This window comes from Trichoplusia ni, chromosome 10 (assembly GCF_003590095.1).
Source record: "Trichoplusia ni isolate ovarian cell line Hi5 chromosome 10, tn1, whole genome shotgun sequence".
NCBI classification, from domain to species: domain Eukaryota; kingdom Metazoa; phylum Arthropoda; class Insecta; order Lepidoptera; family Noctuidae; genus Trichoplusia; species Trichoplusia ni.
In genome coordinates, this window is record NC_039487.1 from 2,243,238 (window position 1) to 2,263,260 (window position 20,023).

Genomic DNA, 20,023 nt, shown 5'->3' on the forward strand with positions numbered 1-20,023 from the left:
TTTATCGAGTATCTCTAAACAACAGCAGATTTATATCTCTTTTATCGACGCACCCTTAGGATAAGCCTATATAGGACAGCAAACCATTAGAATAGAGTTCAAAGAAACAGGATTTATAAAAGGCGTTGGACACAGGTCGTGTCGCTGTCATTTCCATGTTGGACGTCGGCCAATTTTAATAACATTACCTACAAGTTTGAACTGAAAACATATAAAAAATCCTGAAAGTGAACAAAGCTTGCGAAGTTTATTACGAGACAAAAACAGATTATACGGTTACGACGTGACGAATTTATAAGGGTTTTATTATTAGATTTTCTTATAAAAGCTAAAACTTGTCGACGTTTTTCTGCAGAACACTTTTAATGGAAAGGTCGGAAGGTCATTACGTCAGAAAATAATGGCTTAAAACCAAATTCTTTTCGGTTTTTGAATCGGTTGTGAAATTGTTTCTCTTTATTCAGACTCTTCGTATTTGCGTAAGTACTTGTTTCATTTACATTTACTTGTTAAATATACTGCAGCGGTTTCGATAAAATGCCATGGAATTTTGGTAATTCCATTTCTGAAATCTTCTTTAATAAATTTTCGGAAGTTTTGGTTTACTTATTTAAAAATACCGTGAAAAGTAATAATAATATTGGATGTGTTATGGGTAATCTTTAAAAGTCACAAATAATATTTCCTTTAAAAGATCTAAATTACCAGTTTAAAATAGAGGTTTATGTTGAATACAAGCACGCAATTTGTACGAAACACGTCTATCTCGTTTCAAACTCTCTCGTTTCATTTTCGGTAGTATCTTAATGGATATTTAATCGGAAAGCTTAAAAAGTATGCTTTTAGTGGGACTTTTCAATAGCATTCTGAGGGTACTAAAGTTGCACGACAACTTGAGTACCAATCCGACTCTGGCTCATTTCCAAAAAAAGTAAAATTCTAGTTGCGAAAGCGCACATCGTACGGCAGTTTATCAATTTCGTGTACACGTTTGATATTAATCATGCGTGTTGAATTACCTGTTCTGTATCAAAAAGAAAATGGAATATTTCTATATATTTTTCTTGTTTTATTTTTGTAGAGTAAGATAAATGTACTGGGCTTTCGATAGCTTTACTATTTACATAGTTATCAGATACTTGTTGAGATATTACTTATCTATGTATACTCTATTCTAATATACAAAGCTGAAAAGTTTGTTTGTTTGTTTGTTTGAACGCGCTAATCTCAGGAACTATTGGTTCAAATTGAAAAAATCTTTTTGTGTTCAATAGACCATTAATCGAGGAAGGTTTTAGGCTTTATAACATCACGCTGCAACTAATAGGAGCGAAGATACAATGGAAAATGTGGCAAAAACGGGGAAAAATATTAATCTTCGAGTTATATCTTCTAACCACGCGGACGAAGTCGCGGGCAACAGCTAGTTTAGTAATAAAAGGGTCGAGATGCATGTTTAATAATTTTCATTGTCAAATCTAGTCGGGCATCATCTTCTTAGTGCGTGACTAAAATGAATATATTGGATTTTACAATTATTATTCTGTGCTACCTTTGATGGCTTTAGACTTGTCATATTAAAGACGTGTCCTCGAGAACTGCTCATTACAATTTAAAAAGTAAGCAAGGTTTCAATTTTGAATCTTTCGTTTGAATTTGTGGTGCTTTGGTCGTCCATTGCTGCACATAATGCTTTTCACATAATCTTTTTGGATTTGGATTTTTGTTTGGTATAATACACTTGTGTCTAACTACGCTTAGTAAAGATAGTAAACACTGTAGGTAGGTGAAGTAAGTTCAGAACCCCACAGAGCAAACGCAAGCGATTCCACGGCTCCAAGGACAGGACCGAGGTGTTTTTATACAATTTGAGTCTAGAACACCCACGCTATTTGCCTTTTGCGTGGGTTGACGTCATTAACTTTTAGCAAAAAGTTAAGTTATAATAAACAAATAACAGTTCGATTGTTTTCAAACTCTGTCCTCATACCGCAAGTTCTATATTTGTTTATTTTGCTTTACATGTAAGTAAAGTTTGAGTAGCAAAAGTTTCAAGTCTTAATATATTACAAAAGCAGGGCCGGGTACGGAGAGTACATTACGAGAAGCACAGATATGAACAACTGAATATAATTCACAGGAAACAACCGAAAAGGATACATGTTTATTAATTGTGTTGTTTAATTTTATTTCAACTTCCTACTTAGAGAATTAATGGTTTCTGAGTAAGTTTTTTCAATAAGAACTGACAAAAAATAGTTTTGTTTGTCACTAACTAGAATCTTAATCTTAATGAGGAGCTCGTGGCTAAGCTATATTCGCTTATGTGATTCGATCACAGGTTAAACTATGTTTGACGCGGTTGGTCCGTAGATGGGTGACCATCCTTGTCATAGCGAGTTCCTCCGTGTTTCGGAAAGCACGTTAAATTGTGGCTCCCGGCTGTTATTCCTACATCTTTGACAGTCGTTACAGGTAGTCAGAAGCTTGAAAAGTCTGACAGCCAGTCTAATCTAGGGGTATCGTGTTGCCCAAGTAACTGGGTTGAGGAGGTCAGATAGGCAGTCGCTCCTTGTAAAACACTGGTACTTAGCTGAAACCGGTTGGACTGGTAGCCGACCCCAATATAGTTGGGAAAAGGCTAGGCCGATGATGATTACTAGAATCTTAGGTAATCTTAATTGCGATCCGCGATCGAAATCCATGATCGCGATCCAGTCTGAGCGCGTTAGGTTTTGTTTGCTAGACAAGAGAATTTGCATTGGATATTTTTATTAAAATTTATACTAAATGTTAGTGTTCATACTGATGTCAATTTAGGATTGGATAGAGAAGTTAAATCGTTTTTCTAAGTAGCCTCCACGGAGTTTTCTGTTTTGTACGAGTATGTATCTCATAACTTCATAATACTTTTATCAAATTGGTAGCTGATCGTAATACGAAGCAAACCCGTGGGGCATACACAACGAGCGCTTTTAAAACTTTTTTATTATGTTGGCGTAACTTCTTATCGTTCATTTCTATATGCACGTACTGCAGTACTAGTAGTTAATTTCATGATAATCTCTGCAGAGAATATCTAATAACGTGCTAACTCGTAAACGGAACACTGCTCTTTGGACCTACCGCCATCTTTGAAACTATGACTTTTGTAGCTGCTGAAGCGAGAAAGCGAATGCGTAGTGTATAGCGGCATCTCTTTTCCACAACTGCTTTGATCTTTCTTTAAGGGGTGGTGGTAGTCCCTCTGTCCTGTGGTTTGTATTGTGCCAGTAAGTAAAGTTGCGGGTCGCACTGCGCCTATATTGTGTTATTATTTTGCTCTAACTTTTAAAGCTTTGAGGATTTGTGGTTGTGAATTAATTTTAGCATGTTCGTAACTTGGATGTTTATGTGGTAATTTTAACTTGAAATTAATTGGAGAAAATACGGATAGTACATGCGTATGAAAGCACAACGTAATTGTTAAATCAGGTTCTAAAACCTGCAATAAGATGTAATTGCTAGCTTTTCAACTTAACGAAGATCATTTTTTTAATAATTACTATATGTGCTCAAAAATTCTTCTAAGTATATAATAAAATGCAGTAGAACCGACATTGCAAATAAAAAGTACTCGTTGATAATGCAAGGTTGCGTACCTAAGAAAACACACAAAAACAAGTGCTGTCCTCAAATAAAATCAAACGGCAAACACTGAAGTTCTTTAATATCTTTAACTTCGTTGCCCTGAAAGCATTCGTAACTGTTATTGGCATCCAAAATGGAAATGAACCATTAGGACAGATAATCTAGTTCCACCAGGAATTCAATTACGTAACTATTATGTGAATACATCTCCATTCAAGTGCTGTCATAGAATTGAGAGGGAATTGTGCTACTCTTCGTGACGGATAAAAATACTTGTATATTTCCTTATAAGTATAATCTTGTATAGTATTTAAGACTTTAATAAAATTGTTACTAAACTGTTGATGCAATAACTATTTATTATACGTAGACTAATGGGGGTATCATTTTTTTAGCTTAATTCTATAAAATGTATAATTACTATAGACGTAAGCACAATTTAAGAAAATGAGATCATTTCTGCACGTATTAAATGCTCGAAATTGATAAAATACATTGTATCACAGATACCGATGTGAATGAGATGCAAATATAGAGCAGTTCAAACAAAAAATGAAGTATGTAGTATAAAACCAAGATGGATTACAAATGTGAAAAAAATCCATTAATTACTGATGGCATAAATTATCTTCGAAGTTCATAATTTATGTAGAACTTGCACAAACATTTCTGGTTAAGTGCTGCGTCCCTACAAAACCTGAAAGCGCGATGTCCGCGGAGCAATTAAATCAGTCCCAGTAATTTATGCTATCAAATATTTCAGAGTTTTAATGAAAATTCTGGGGCAGTAACATTTTTAATGATATTAAAAGTTTCGGGAATAAATTGAGGCTTAAGTTTGTAGCTGGTGATGATGTTTTATTGACTGTTTTGTTTTGTAGGCAAAGAGGCTTTGATTTTTAATATAAAAAAGCTACTGCCAAAACCATACCATGCATGAATCTATGAAGTATGTATCTTTATGATTGTAAGTAAGATTGCCGCACTGCCGCAGGTGGAGAAGTGAAAATTTACTCTTGAAAAAAAAATCGTCAAAATATCTAGTCAAGAAATGATTTATTTATCTGATCATTTTTGTACACTAACAAATAAAAGTAGCACATATTATGAAATAGGTTTACAAAGGTACAGCTTATTGCTTTAAGAAATCTCTTCCAGGAGACCTGCGAATCGATAAATAAATTAGAAAAATAGACAATAGAGTATAAGCATCAAAAAGGCTAATATAACAAATTCAATTGTTTTAATCAATGAAATGTGTTTAAAAAAGAGGTATTGGATGGACCAGTTAAGTGGCTTCAATAATTCCGAGAATTTGTGTGACCATTAGCTGACAGCTCAATATTTAATCAGAAGGCTCTTCCGTCGACGACTGTAATTGCGTTTGATTATCGCGCCTGTATACTTTGTTCGTGTATAATGTAATAGTAATGAATTTCCACTAGTGATTTGGTGAGAAAAGTAACTAAACATTGTAAAGTCGGAATAAATAGAAAAGCTACTGAAAACAACTGCAAATGCGAAACACAGATATGAAAATCCTACCACATTTATTTTTCTTTGAAAAAGAGACTAATAAGAAAATTTTATGTTGAAAAGAAAGTCTAAACAACAATTGTATTTGTTAGGCTCAAAGTTCAAAGAATAGCAGTTAATACATTAGAATTTATTAAAACGAGCCCGAGCAAGAGACAATGGCAGAAAAATAATGACGTAATTTATTTCAGCCGGCAGTTGCACTGAATATAAAATAGGTAAGACTCGACGATGCGCATTTTAAGAGTTGAGCTTTAATATTCATATTTTATCATGAACATAGATACTTATTTAACATTAAACTTACAACATTGTAATATTACCCACTTACTACCTAGTTCCCCTACAGTAAGAATATTATTTAATGTAAATTAAGCAGGATAGTCACTCCAAGGCAGCAAATTGAAGCTTGTTAGGCAGGCTTATTACAAGTCTGTTAAGATCTGCTTATTAAGGGCCTGGGGGCCTCGTTTCCTTCTTTACACGCCTATTAGTATAAGCAAGCAACAAGATCAATAATATATAAGTTCGATAGAAGTAGCGTTGACCTTTTCAAAGTTCCGGTGAGGTTGCCCTGGTGGTTTCTAAGATGAGGGTATTAGACCACCCTCCTGTTTAATTAATGGAGGCTTGACCCCCGACTAACTTTCCCAGCCTGTATTTAAGAGAAGGTTATGTATGGAGGTCGAAATAGTTGTTCTTTTGTAGTTGTGGTACTTGGATTACATTTCTTACTAAATACAACCCGTCTGATGTCGCAACAGAACGTTTCGGAGAAATAATTAGTAGATACTTGTTTTGTTGATATAGTTTATCTGAGTATAATGCTCAAAATTCCGCATAAGCGTGTCTGCTAGCTTTTGAAACAGAATAAAGGTAACCTTTAACTTTCCATCAGAACATAAAGTAAGTATTTACGACATTCAAAACACCTAGAAGCTAAATTATGAATATTTATGTTAAAGCACATGAGCTGATGAGCCCCGCTCAGTAACAGTAAACAAAGTTTATGCATACGAAACGTCGTCAAGTCGTACATCAAGGCAGCGTCGCGACAATTTTCCTTGTTACATAAATTCGTCGAGTCTCTGAAAGTAGACAAGTTAATATGTGATTTCATATCATACGGCGGAAACAACGGTGCGTTTCGCTCGGCGCTAATGAATAAATAACACGCTTGTATGTCTACACCGCTCGATCTCCCAGAGCTAGCATAAAATAAACAGGATTTTTCTTTGAATTGTACAAAGTAAATAAACCATTCGCATTTGTAAAACATACCCATGTTTTGTGGCAATTAAAAATCAGCATTCGTGGCAAAAAGTTGACGTAAATATGAATTTGCATGTGGTGTATTTTGCTGTAATTTCATTTGTTATGCTAAGCTTACCGTAATTCTCAATGGGGCGGTTAGTGAAATGAATGTATGTTGTGTGTTCAACGAGGAGAAATCGGAAGCGGTTGCTGTGTTGTAGAATATTTTAATGTTTGTGGTTTACAACGAGCACAATTACACGAATTGAGTTTTGTTGATTTTGGTTACAAATCTTGAAACCGTATTGAACATTTTAAATCAAATTTTTGTCTTCTCTGCAAAGTAAGAAATTGTATTTCTCAGCTATATTATCAAAAACCTTTTCTTTTCTAACATTTGCAATCGTTCAGTAATGCACTTAAATAGACCGGAAAATAGCTTTCCAAATTTTAAAGGGAAAACACAATACCTGATCTAAGTCCACAGGTTTATCTAGCGATTGTGAAACAGTTAAGCTCCATTTACCAGATTGGCAACTGTTATTTGAAAGCATAAGTATTTTACGTTAACGTAGCCAAGTTCGTCTGTACCACGAGCAAAATGGCATGTTGCAAAATATAGAGCGGTATCTCTTTCCACAACTAAAACATCCTCAAAAGATGTTTGTATACCTTTGTGTATAGAGTCTTAATTTAATTTAAAATTTTAATAATAATAATATTCCAAATTTTTCACACAACGCCATATAGAGCAGAATCAAGTGAAACTTGTATTGGAAAACTAATATACAAACTTATATATGTCTAAATACATAGATAACACATAAATTCACCCAAATCACAGAACAAATGATCGTGATTATCACACAACCGTTTGTTCTGGATGGGAATGGAACCCAAGACTAACCTAACCCCACCAACTAGACCTTTGCTAAATGCTAACAGAACTTTTCTCCTTAATAATTTATTACGACTCTCAAAGTGAGTTGAAACGGACGTCTTATAAGTCGCCATTTTAATGGTCTTTCAATGTTTTAAAGTTACGAGATACTCGAGATAGGATTACTTTGTAATGTGTTTTGTCTTGTCTTCATTAATAATGGAAAACTTTTCTCGTTACTCTTTCCAAGCTTTTTTTAATTCCTTCCTTTTTTTCAACAAAAGCAATCAATCAGAACAAATCCGATGTAGATAGGTATTCAAGATTCTGTGTTATCCGTTTCTCAGGGAAATTCGTCACGTTAAATGGAAGAAGCAAAAATATAAATTCAAGCTGTCAGTATTACGATGTCTAACATTGTCGTGCTGCAGAAATGTCGAATCCTTTATATCGTACATATTTATGCTACAGAACTCACCAGTCACGTACAAAAGACTGCAACGGGACGGAACTCGGAAATGTAGGTACCAAGTTATATGGCCAAGATCACAGCTGCCTTGCCGAATATTTGTGCAATGGTTCCCAAAGGCACTGCCGAGAAAATTTAAACACTTTGAATTAAACAACCGAGGAAATTCTTAAAACAACTCCGAAACAAAGGCGCTTAATTTATCGTCTGCGGAAATGTAAATTTTTGTTAAAAAAGAGTTGAAATATTAAAGATTAGACTCTTAACACGTATTTCTTGAGGCATTTTCCTCTTTTCCTTTTTATTCATTTGGTCTATAGATGATTATTTTAAAATCTAATAATTTATTGTCATTAAAGTAAAAACTGTACCAAATGAAATAGGAGTAACCGAAAAAGGAACTCTGTCATGCTTTTGAAGGCTAGTTTATTTAATCACTAAAACCAGATAACTGTGCTCGATTTTTCATCAAATGATAATATCTATTTATTACTACATAGAAATTTAACAAACGCTCATACACTAAAACATATCAACCTACTTTTATACTTACGTGTCAGATTTTCATTTATTTACGTACACACAACATAATGCCAACATGACAGGAAGATCATAACAATGAATGAAAGAATACAGAAATCAAAAGGAGCCCACGGGAATCCATTATCCAAGCATTGTGTTTAGCATTAGCGGCGGATAAAGGTAGAAACATTTTGGGACCCACTAAGATTACAATGAATAAAAAATGTGATGTTCAGGCAGTCCGCGTTATTCTTTGGTTGATATTGTTTCGAGATTGTGGTCTTTTTGTTGTTGTAAACTAGCTTCAAACGCAAACAACAGACACGTTTCAGCGTGGCTTGAACAATTCAACCTCACAGGGCGACGGGTGAATGAGAAAAATAAGTCCTTAAGTATCATTTTCAACAAAGTTTTTGAAAGATTCCAGTAAAACTAAATGTCGTCATCGGCTCTTAAACTGTGGCATGGGAAAATGATTTCCCGAATAAATCGAGGTAATCTTCGCAAGACCCAGCCGTCAGCTATGAATTAAGTTGGTTGGAAAATTTTAAAATATGCTCATAGATTAAATTAACCGATAAAAGTTAACCAAATGCGAATCGAAAGAGTTTTTTTATGCAAGGGAATCTTCTTAGACACCCACTTTCTTTGGAGAATAAGCGGGAAGTGCCAAACTCATATTTACTATAACTAAGATACCGTGCAAAGCGCCGACCGCGAAACTTTCATTACTTGCGTCAATTAGTAAACGAAAATCATCCAAGTTTTAAGAGTAGCTAAAATTGACTCACTATATCATCTCAAGAGAGCCGTACTTAATACTTAAGATATAGGCCCCGAATACAACGTCAACTGGTGCATTGTACGCAAGTTAAATTTCTTACATTGTACAAGTTACACACACATATATATAAAATAGTTACAGTACAGACACGTATTCGAATAATTCATTTTAATGGCCACCTCGGGGATACTAGGAAAGATATACGTCGTAGAGTTAAATATTTTATCCTTTACTATTCAAACAGCTAACAGCTTAGAGTTACCTTTGTTTTGTTTTGAGAAATACTCTTAGTTTTACAAAGTTACCTGCACGAATAGAAAAATAAATCTAACCTTCGGCTGTTGAGACGAAAATGAGCTATCGAAATATTATTATTAATTTATTGATTTCATCTGATAAAAATATAAATAAGTTTACTTCAATAAGTTTTATTTTGATGATAACTATCGGGAGTATTCATTATTAATCAAATCGATAAATACACGTGAGTAAATAGTTTCTAAACAAATGAATCCGCATAATACTTGTATCTATAATATGTATGTATTTAGAAATATATAAGTATGTTTATTAGTTGTCTGGTTACCATAACACAAGCTCTGCTTAGCTTGGGATCAGATAACCGTGTGTGAGTTGTCCCGTGATATATATTATATTATATATTTATATCTAATATTTGCCAATACCGTCTGGTTATGTACAGTAATAATTGTTTTGTAATACAAGGTTTATATTAATCAAATCGAATATTCTCGGTAATCTAGTTGTCTCGTGGTATCGACAGGACAATATTGTTGTAGACACATCGTGTTGACCGGAGGCTTTTCGGCTGATACAACCGCCTAGATTGGAATATTGATTCGTCTTTGTGATAGAGGGTGTTGTATTTTATTTAAATTCTGTAACGTGGCATTAATATTGTGTTGCTCTAATTTGTTTAAAAAATGCGGAGACAATGATCCTTATTTCTGACAGCTTTACTCAGGACTCAAGTCTGCCTCTCAAAGCCCATAAATTGGCAGAGATCGTGCTCTTAGATTAAGCGCCATCAAAGTAACCAAAAGCGTAGTTAAAGTAAGGTATTTATGTATATTTTCGAGGGAAGGACTTTTTCGAGGTAACTTTCACAATTTGTTCCACATCCTCTTAAAACTACACAACAATAGCTTAAAACTTTAGTAATCGATGGACATGAAACAAAATACGAATGACAATAAAAATACGCTTCTTCGCAGCAATGCAAGACATCACTTTCCCCCGCCCATTTCTGGTAAAACACAACTACCATGTAGCTTAGAGTCGCTGAGACAAATGTAGATACGAAAACAAATCGATATGGAAACTATTTTCCGTTGTAGGTATCAACTAAATGGCTGCTACGAACATTCATCCCGGTTGAAACGGAATCACTTGACATGTAGGTTGTTCCCATATGTTCAAGTTTCTTGTTTTTATTTCCGACACAATTTATGCTAAACAACTGATATACTTGGGTTCAAACGATCCGCCCAGAGGCATTTCTATGTAAACCAGGACGACATCTGTCGTGACTTTCAGTTGACCTTACTTTACCCTTTTGATTCATACATAAAGGTTTGATATTATATTGTTTTAATTTTTTATACGAAGCGTTTTATACGGAACTTGTGTCACATATGGTTCCCCTATCTCTCTCTACTACAAAGGCAGATGGTACAGTCTGCAAAAGGTTTTTGTCAGAAAATATTTATTAGATCTACGCAAGGAGGCTTTGACTGTTTCGTCGCACAAATTAATGGATAGATATATACGAGTATATACACCGTGATTTTTTAGTTGTCTTACAAAAGCAGCCCAGTTCATGTATCCAATGACTAGAACGCGTTCATGATAAAAAATAGGTATCTATGAGATTTGAATAAATTTAAAATGCAATTTTTATTCAATATTATGATGCAATTCGTAGTTTTTTAGAAACACTGCTCTGTTGCGAGCGCGGTCCGAGCCTTGTAACAATGGTGAGGGGCGCGGGCGGCGGCGTTTTTATCATTTTTAAGAGTATATTTCAGATTTCTCTTGTTTAATTTTTCTTCGTACTTAATATCTTAGTTGATGATAAAAAAGAAATAATCGCGCCTAGGGGTATTTAACGTCGGACACATGAACTGGGCTGCTTTTGTAAGACGACTAAAAAATCACCGTGTATATATATTTTACATTTTAAACATCTAAATTCAGTTCAGTACCCAACTGTTGAAAAATTTAATCCTTCATAACGGAAAATCGATTCACATGTACAAGATACCCAAGCTCTTTATGGAGGTTTTGACGTAATAATCTATAAGTAAAAAAAAAAATACTTTGTGTTCCATAGAGGTTTAATACCTGCTTCCAATATTACACCAATGAATGCATTTAATAACTCCCTGCTCATAAAAAACATACAACTTGCGATACTGAACTTTTTTTTTATTAGTCATAGTAGTTATTTTATCGAACGAAAATTTGTAAATGCAAACTTATGTTAAGTAAAATTAATTACAGTCTTAATTTCGTGTTGTTATTTAAATAACTTAAGGAGGAAGGTGTTCGGTATTAATAAGCTCTCTGCACTAATTTGGTAGCTGCCTGGTACATCGCTAAATTTAATCTAGTATTAACAGTTTCTTGCTTTTAAAAAATCTATGCAATGTGCACTCATAGACGAAAACCTCTAAGAGTCACAAAAATGAAAAAAGCTATCCTATTACTCAGTCACCGCTGTCTGACAGTCTGTCACCAGACAGTTTCTCATGATAGCTAATAGCTAAACAGTCGAATTTTCACAAATGAATTATTTTTGCTTTAACAACAAATACTAAAAGAACTTATAGCTGTAATACAACTTGCAGGATCACAGTCTGCATAAAAAGGCAATCTAAAATGGTTTAAGATTAATCTGTTCCACCACTGCAGTAATTAGTAGCCTTTCTACAAAAATAAAACTTAATTTAAAATTCCATCTTTCTTTCATAATTCCTTAAGCCAGGATTTAGCACAGACAGTGCTTAAGTCCTGCTACAAAGCTGGTTACTTATTTTAGACTTTAATACCTAAAGTCGATGACATGAAAGTACTAATGTTTTTCATACATTTTGGCAGTTGATAATTGATGTTGTGTTAAAAAAGTCGTGTTTAGCTTTGGAACAAAAAAACTAACATCCCAATTCAATACTTTATTAAATGTTTACTTTTGCCTAAATATTGTAAGTAAATGATTGACACATTAACAAAAATACGAAGTGATATAACAGTACATATCACGGAAGCTAGTTCACTTATAAATTAATTTGGCTGTCAAGGTATTTATTAAAGTAGACAGTCAGTTTTTCCCAAATCCCTGCTTAACAAAAAACAATTGTTATTCCAGTCCATTACACGGTGACCCACAAAACGGTGAAGCAAATAGAATATTTACTTAAATTACAATTCGCAAAGTAAATTGGTTCTCCACATCTAGGATTCACCTCGATTTTGTCAATTTCGGGATTAGAGGGAACGCGGTTAAGCGGTTACCAACAAAAGCCGAAAGCTCGAAGTTTACGATGCGATTCCAATTTGGTGGCGCCAAGAGAGCTTTGTTTTGCCTGAAATACTGTGACACTACACTAATTATATTGGTATCCTGGTATTCTGGAGAGCTACCTACAGGGTTTGCGTGATTGGAAGATGTAAATGTCATGTAGTTTGTATGTATGGATGTATGGATGTATGGATGCTTCTCCCTCTTTCACGCAAAAACCACTGAACGGATTTAGACGAAAGTTTGTATACAGATAGTTTATAACCAGGATTAACAAATAAGATTTTTATTCCAATTTTATGTTCCCGTGGATCGTATCCGATATGAAGCGGACGGGTCCGAGGCAACACCTAATCGGTTCGTAAAAATACAATACTTTGTTAGTCCAAGTATACCAAAAACCCTTTTTAATTATTCTTCATCTCATTTTTCTGAACCACTTAATCAGTTTTTATATTAGACCATGAAATGTGAGCTGCTATTGAACTGGTGATGAGAGAGATAGGCCGAAGTTTTCTACTAGAATCGATAGTGAAATAATAACTTCATATATTTGTTACACATAAAATCAAATTTCAAAAGTTTTTATTTCAAATAGGCCGTTTTCAAGGCACTTTCAAAACGTTAAGGTGATGGCTCTAGTTGCGCGGTTCCAAAATATTACTCATATGGCCAAGAACCGGCAAGAACTCCATAAGTTACTCTTTTTAAATATATATTTTTTTTACAATATTTTGTTTATGCAAGAACAGCGTAAAATAGTAAAATGATAACAAAATAATAATAAATCCAACAATGGAAAATAAAACAAGTAAATTTTACTGGGGTTTACACTGTTGATGCATTTACAAGGCATATTTGGCCAATAAATTAGAAGAATCCAATGTACTTACAAGCAACAAAAAAAGCAAAATGAATATTTTACATACATCATATGTAGTCCTAATGAAATCCTTAACAGGAATGTCAAGGCATGTCAAAACCTTCAGGAATGAAGACGTGGAAACTAATAGTAGCAAGAACGACAAAATTGATCAAGCAGACCACCAGGGAGGCCACATGTACCGAGACAATACTAAGACCAAACGCGCATATCATCTACATAATCATTAATTTTATAATAAGCTTTATTTATCAGCATCGATTTTACGGTCATTTTGAACTTGCTAAAAGGTTAAAAAAGTAATATTATTAGGCAATTTATTATAAAAACGAATAGAATTCCTTAGGCACGATTTAATTTGGTTTTAGATAACCTAAATCTTGGAACTGCAAGAATAAGAACCAAGATTTCGTTTTGCAAATTACCCAACTTTATAAACAAGCTACTGCAATTTCTCAGTTGTATTTTCCTCACTTTTCTACTTGCTAGCGCCATCTAGTATTAGACTGTGAAAGTGTGAAAGAATCCCCTCCCTTATAAAGTTCGGGAACATTCCAGCCTTGAACCGTTGCCGTTGAGCCAAAATTGTACGGACGAATTTATAAAGCTGACGCAAGAGGTCGCAGTACAAAGTTTGTTTATTTGATTTGTAGATGTATGCTTATTTGCCATTTAGTTGCATTTTAGGACTGGGAAACTTTTATATTTTGTCTTTGACTATTAAATATTATTTATCTATAAATAATAGGCCACGTTTATGTATTACATTACATTGTAACATTTTCGGAAAGGAAAATTAATTAAGGATACCTTAGAGTTATAGTGTAATAAACCTCTTCTCCAGATCTTGAAATCTACATTTCAAATCGTAGTAAACTGATTAAGCGGCGTGTAGTATACAGGTTATTGCGTCCAGTTAATACGTTCAAATCGAGAGCGACGCTAATTTTAGCAGTGCAGTTAGATATTAGAGCCAGTAGAATAGCATTTGAAACAATTATAGTTAGGGCATCCGTTCCCACATACATTTAGGTCAAGTAGCTTCGTCTGGTGCTGAGATTTAGTGTCACAAAAGTGGACTGTCTACAAGTTAATAACAGGAAGAACTAAATGTGTTGTTCGGAATTTAATTATGCATACAACAAAGTTTTTACTGATATGGATCACAACAACCTTTTGTTTTCTTCAAGCCCTTGGAGATAGGACTTTAGGTAAGGGTTTTATATTAACGAACGGCTTTATTATTATCAACCCTATTTTTCGCAGATACTTTTGTCATTTTAATATTTTTGCTCTTGTTTTTATTTATATTTTTCTTTGTCTGCGCTTATGAGAATAAAATGTTTTATAACCAATTTAGGTGCCATTTTCGACGACGGTACATTTTTATTAGAAGCCGCTTTCAACATTGCACTTAGCTCGGCATCCGATGATGCAGAAAATCCATTTGTAGCAAGTGTCGTACGGACACCTCCTGGTGATATATTAGATGCAGAAAATGCGATGTGCACGCTTTTAGAGGTAATGTTTATGTGTTGAAGTAAACTATGATGAAAGTAAGACGTTCGTTTTAATAAAAAATCTTGGTTTTTAGAGTAATATTTTCGGAATAGTTGGTCCGACTAAAAAAGCTTCGCTACAGCATATTCAGTCCATAGCAGATTTTCTTGAAATACCTCACATTATCACCGAACCGGTGGAAACACAAAATAGGAATTGGTCGGTTATCAATTTGTATCCACATCACCTTGCTTATTCTCAGGTAAAGTTTTTAATGAATTAATTAATGACTAAATGCATGTTATTTGTATGAGAGAGAGGTTACTATAATTTCATATTAAACCTTAGATTTTTGCCGACCTCATAGAACTGCGAGGTTGGACGGAATTCACAATTATATACGAAGGTGCTGAACTTTTGCCGTTTCTGGACAACATTCTTTCAATGCAAGACTTGGACACCGGTCAGAAAATATTGATAAATATAGTACAACTACCCGATGGAGATGATTTTAGGCAGGTACTTAAGACAAATAGATGTTATTCTTTTTTACAATATTTACAACAAGTTGTTTTGTGTTTTTTCTTTTAGGGCTCAATTAAAATTTATAAAACTCTCGGGATCCGTAAATTATTTAATCAACTGTGGCAAGGAAACTTTACCGTTGGTGTTACAACAAGCTCAACAAGTGGGGATAATGTCAGACGACCACAGTTACATTATAATGAACCCCGATTTCCAGACAATAGACATAGACCCATACAAACATGGTGGGTCTAGTATTACAGGTTGGTACAAAACATTTTCATTATCCTTAAAATTACTTGTTACCTTCTCGTGTTATGAGAGATAAACATGTTGACATGTTTACAATGTAAACGTTATTTCTCAGGAATCCGCATGTTCGATCCAAGCTTAGAGGTAATTCAAAACTTTATCACATCTTTGAATGCAAAAGTGGCCGAACTCTCCGAAAACAACATCGAAAATGCGATTGAAGGAAATGCTTTGACTCTAGATTTAGCTTTGTTATACGATGCAGTCACTTTATTTGTTTCAACCTTAAATACGATGGGACTAGAAGAGGGTTCTAATGTAACGTGCGATGGAGCAGAAAGCTGGAATTATGGATCAAGCATCGTGAATTACATAAGAACTGTAAGTTAAAAAGTTCCGTTATTTTGTAACGATTGATTTATTAAATACTAAAATAAAGATTGACGCTTGCCATTTCAGATGGAAATTGATGGATTAACCGGAATCGTAAGATTCGACGAAGATGGATTCCGCTCTGATGTAGAAATAGATGTTTTGGAAGTCATGAGCTATGGTTTAGATAAGGTGGTATTCGAGAAAACGTTACCAATTATTATTTCATGTGGAAAATAATAATGAAATATTCAACTTTCAGGTTGGAACGTGGTCTATGGAAGATGGGTTTGTTGAAACTAAAGTCGATGTACCAGAAGCAGAACAAGAAGGAAGTGAATCGATGAAAGGCAAACATTTCATCGTATTAACTGCACTGGTATTTACTTTGCATTCATCAACCAATATACATATCCAAATACACATTTTCATACAAAAAAAAACTCTTTTTACAGAGCGCTCCTTATGGTATGCTGAAAGAATCTCCAAAAAAACTTGAGGGTAATGATCGTTACGAAGGCTTTGGCATTGAAGTCATCGAAGATTTGGCAAAAATGAACGAATTTAATTACACGTTCGATATACAAGAGGACGGTGTGTATGGCTCATACAATTCGAAGACTGGGAAATGGAATGGAATGATGGAGAAAATAATGGACGGTGTAACTATCATTTGTCTTCTTTTGGACCAGTTTCACAAAATTATTGACACGATTTTATCTGGTATTAAGTAGTCAAAATATTTTAAAAGCCTTTTAGAATAAAAAAGTGAAGTTCGTCTCCAAAATCGTTTTATGTTACAGAGAGCCGATTTCGCTATAACGGACTTGACAATAACAGCAGCTCGCCAAAAAGCAGTTGACTTCACCAGTCCGTTTATGAACTTAGGTATAACTATTTTATATAAAAAGCCAACGAAGGAACCGCCAGATCTATTCTCCTTCATTTCACCGTTTTCGATGGGGGTAAGTACCTAATCATTCAGATTCAACTATAAATTAAAAGAATATGATTTTTCAAACTATACATTCTTGTCGTTCTAGGTTTGGGGATGGCTCGCAGGAGCATTTGTCAGTATTTCTGTTTTATTATTTATTTTGGGAAGATTAGCTCCAGAAGAGTGGCAAAATCCTTACCCGTGCATAGAAGAACCAGAAACATTGGATAACCAGTTTACCTTAGCAAACTCATTTTGGTTCACACTAGGAAGTGTACTTACTCAAGGCTCAGAAATTGCACCAATGTAAGTAACCTTAATACGAAATTCTCTGTTAATTTGTACATAACCATTTTCAATTCACTTTAATGGTTTCAGAGCTGTTTCAACCCGTATGGCTGGCAGTATGTGGTGGTTCTTCACTTTAATCATGGTATCGTCGTACACCGCTAATCTTGCAGCCTTCCTAACGGTTGAATCGAAGTTTTACGCCATTAAAAGTGTAAACGATCTCGCGAACAACCCGTACGGAATAACTTATGGAGCTAAGAAAGGAGGCGCCACCTTCAGCTTCTTCAAGGTAATAAATGCTCCATGAATAATAAGTTGACCATCGAAGGAAATCCTTCTAGAATTTACATATTGAAACGCAGTTAATTTAAAATTCAATCGTATTTTCTAGGAATCGGATAACTTACTCTATCAAAAAATGTACCAGTATATGGAAGATCACCCCGAATATCAAACAGCTACAAATGACGAAGGACTTCAAAGGTTTAATAACTTAATTAATACTTTTTTATATCAGAAACAGTTTACTCTAATAATATAATTAATCTATTTAACTTGTAGGGTCAAATCCGATAACGAGAACTACGCATTTCTGATGGAGTCAACATCAATCGAGTACATGGTTGAAAGAAATTGCGACGTTGCACAAGTGGGCGGTTTGTTGGATAGCAAGGGGTACGGAATTGCTATGAAAAAAAGTAAGATATCGTTCTGTGAGTCCTTTGAAACTGATTTATCGTATACTCGACACCGCGCTCCGTCCGACGCGAGAAAAGCCCCGGAGTGAAATACAATTCTGAGAACATTTTATAACAACGTGAATATATTGCATTCCTGTGCAACCATTCTTCAGTCTTCAATGTGAATAAACAATGAAAATGAATTCGATTTGTTTTGCTTGTTACAATAATTTATTGATTTTGTTTTTTTAAAATTGTTTATTTTCTGTAGACTCACCTTATCGGCAGCCAATGAGTGAATCTATACTGCAACTGCAAGAAGAAGGTAAACTGACAAGAATGAAAGATAAGTGGTGGAAAGAGAAACGAGGTGGAGGAGCTTGCACAGTACGTGATTAAATATTAAAAATGTTTTCAAACAATTTTATTTCTCAACGATTTGCAGATTTTTTTAAACGCTTACCTGTAAGAATATTTTTGTTTGCCAATCAGTGAAATTTTAGCTACCTTAGGTAAGTAGCTAAATTTTGTATAGCATAAAAATCTTAGCGGTCTATTAATACAAGTTACTGACTTTGTATCAGTATGCAAAGGTGCTCTTTCATTGTATTCCTTATTCATGTGTATACTAGTTAGCAATCATCACTAAATAAACAGATCAACTCATTTAACTAAAATTAACTTAACTCTAGGATGATGACGCCGGCGGTGGAGAGGCCCAGCCCTTAGTCTTAGCTAACGTTGGTGGTGTGTTCATCGTCCTCGCGGCTGGGTCCGGTCTGGCAGTAGTCTGCGCATTCATGGAAATGCTTTTCGACGTCTGGATGATATCTCACAAAATGAAGGTTTGTGACGTTGTTCAACTGACTTTAACTATTTTTAAAGTGGCATAAACTGCCATGTTACCCACTTGTACTGCCAGAGACAACTAACATATACTATTGTATACACAGTTGAAAATTTTCTATTAACATCATTAGTTTTGTTTTACGATCATGGATTATCACATTATCCTTTGTTCGCATCAAATTCGTTGGGCATAAATGCCAATTTTGCCAATGTAAATATGTTTCCCGAATTTTGACAGTGTTTTCTTTTCTTATTTTACCAGAATTGCATGATCCAGTGTGACCCCTGCCCCTCATCAAAATATAGTAGCTTGAAGTCCAACTTCATATTTAGTTTCTATTTTTGGTGGTAAGTATAGTTCCTGCATTATCCTGATTTCGTTCATTTTAGTAGTTTAAGAGGTTTGCATAAAGTGTTGGAAAAAAGTATGTTTTTTTTTATTAACGTGATATTACTGTGGTTATTTATGATGATTGTGTCCTTACTGAATATAATTAGAAAAAGTCTAAAGAATTCTCCAGTTTTAAAACCATTTGATGCAAATAAATTAGGTTTGTTAAATATTATAGGTCCCATTCAAAGAAGAGTTGATAGCTGAATTGAAATTTATACTAAGCTTCAGTGGAGACACGAAACCAGTTCGTCACCGGGAGTCCACTGGGAGTGATTCAGGGGGTTCCAAGAAAATTGACGAGAAAGATGATGGCGATCCAGAATTACCTGATGATGATGATCGAAGAGCTCCAACACCAAGGTCAGAGAGGTCGTCACATTCTCATCATATTTTACATAGTAGGAGACAAAGTAATGCAGTACAAATGGCCAGGATGCGTAAATACAGCTTGAGAAGTGGAATATAAATGTTGAATAAACCTTATTGTGAAACTGTCAAACATACTTTCTTACGTTTTTGCTGAGAAAAATTAAATGAGTATTTAAAAATGTATTTCATTGCCAGTTATTATATTTTATTCCTGATTGTTGTTCAATTTAAAGTTTCCTATTTTACCAACCATGAAACAACATGCATGCCTCTCATAAATTTAAAAAATGAATCCCATAGCAACAAGAATTCCTTATCAATAACAAAAGCTCGTCTCAAATTCAGTCCATAAACC

At 34.4% G+C, this 20,023-nt stretch overlaps 1 protein-coding gene across 2 annotated transcripts; it reads left to right on the top strand.

Moving 5' to 3' along the window:
* The first annotated feature begins 14,181 nt into the window (after window positions 1–14,181).
* Window positions 14,182–19,851, top strand: LOC113498065 (glutamate receptor ionotropic, kainate 2-like). Of its 2 annotated transcripts, XM_026877963.1 has the most exons (17): window positions 14,182–14,710; window positions 14,860–15,020; window positions 15,094–15,261; window positions 15,348–15,514; window positions 15,591–15,787; window positions 15,892–16,157; window positions 16,236–16,340; window positions 16,411–16,527; window positions 16,604–16,810; window positions 16,952–17,113; window positions 17,192–17,391; window positions 17,464–17,665; window positions 17,768–17,859; window positions 17,938–18,074; window positions 18,328–18,443; window positions 18,749–18,901; window positions 19,475–19,851. In XM_026877963.1, the coding sequence occupies exons 1-17, from the start codon at window positions 14,632–14,634 to the stop codon at window positions 19,763–19,765; spliced, it is 2,820 nt and encodes a 939-aa protein (XP_026733764.1). In that variant the 5' UTR covers window positions 14,182–14,631; the 3' UTR covers window positions 19,766–19,851. The 2 variants fall into 2 exon arrangements, with proteins under 2 accessions (XP_026733764.1, XP_026733765.1); XM_026877964.1 differs by lacking the exons at window positions 14,182–14,710; window positions 14,860–15,020; window positions 15,094–15,261 and having other exon boundaries at window positions 15,421–15,518.
* The last annotated feature ends 172 nt before the right edge of the window (window positions 19,852–20,023 follow it).

Bases quoted from the DNA above. Each gene is read 5' to 3' on its own strand.
- LOC113498065 (XM_026877963.1), top strand. From the start codon at position 14,632: ATGCATACAACAAAGTTTTTACTGATATGGATCACAACAACCTTTTGT. The intron at 14,711-14,859 runs GTAAGGGTTTTA...TAACCAATTTAG, and splicing joins CCTTGGAGATAGGACTTTAG to GTGCCATTTTCGACGACGGT. The intron at 15,021-15,093 runs GTAATGTTTATG...CTTGGTTTTTAG, and splicing joins CGATGTGCACGCTTTTAGAG to AGTAATATTTTCGGAATAGT.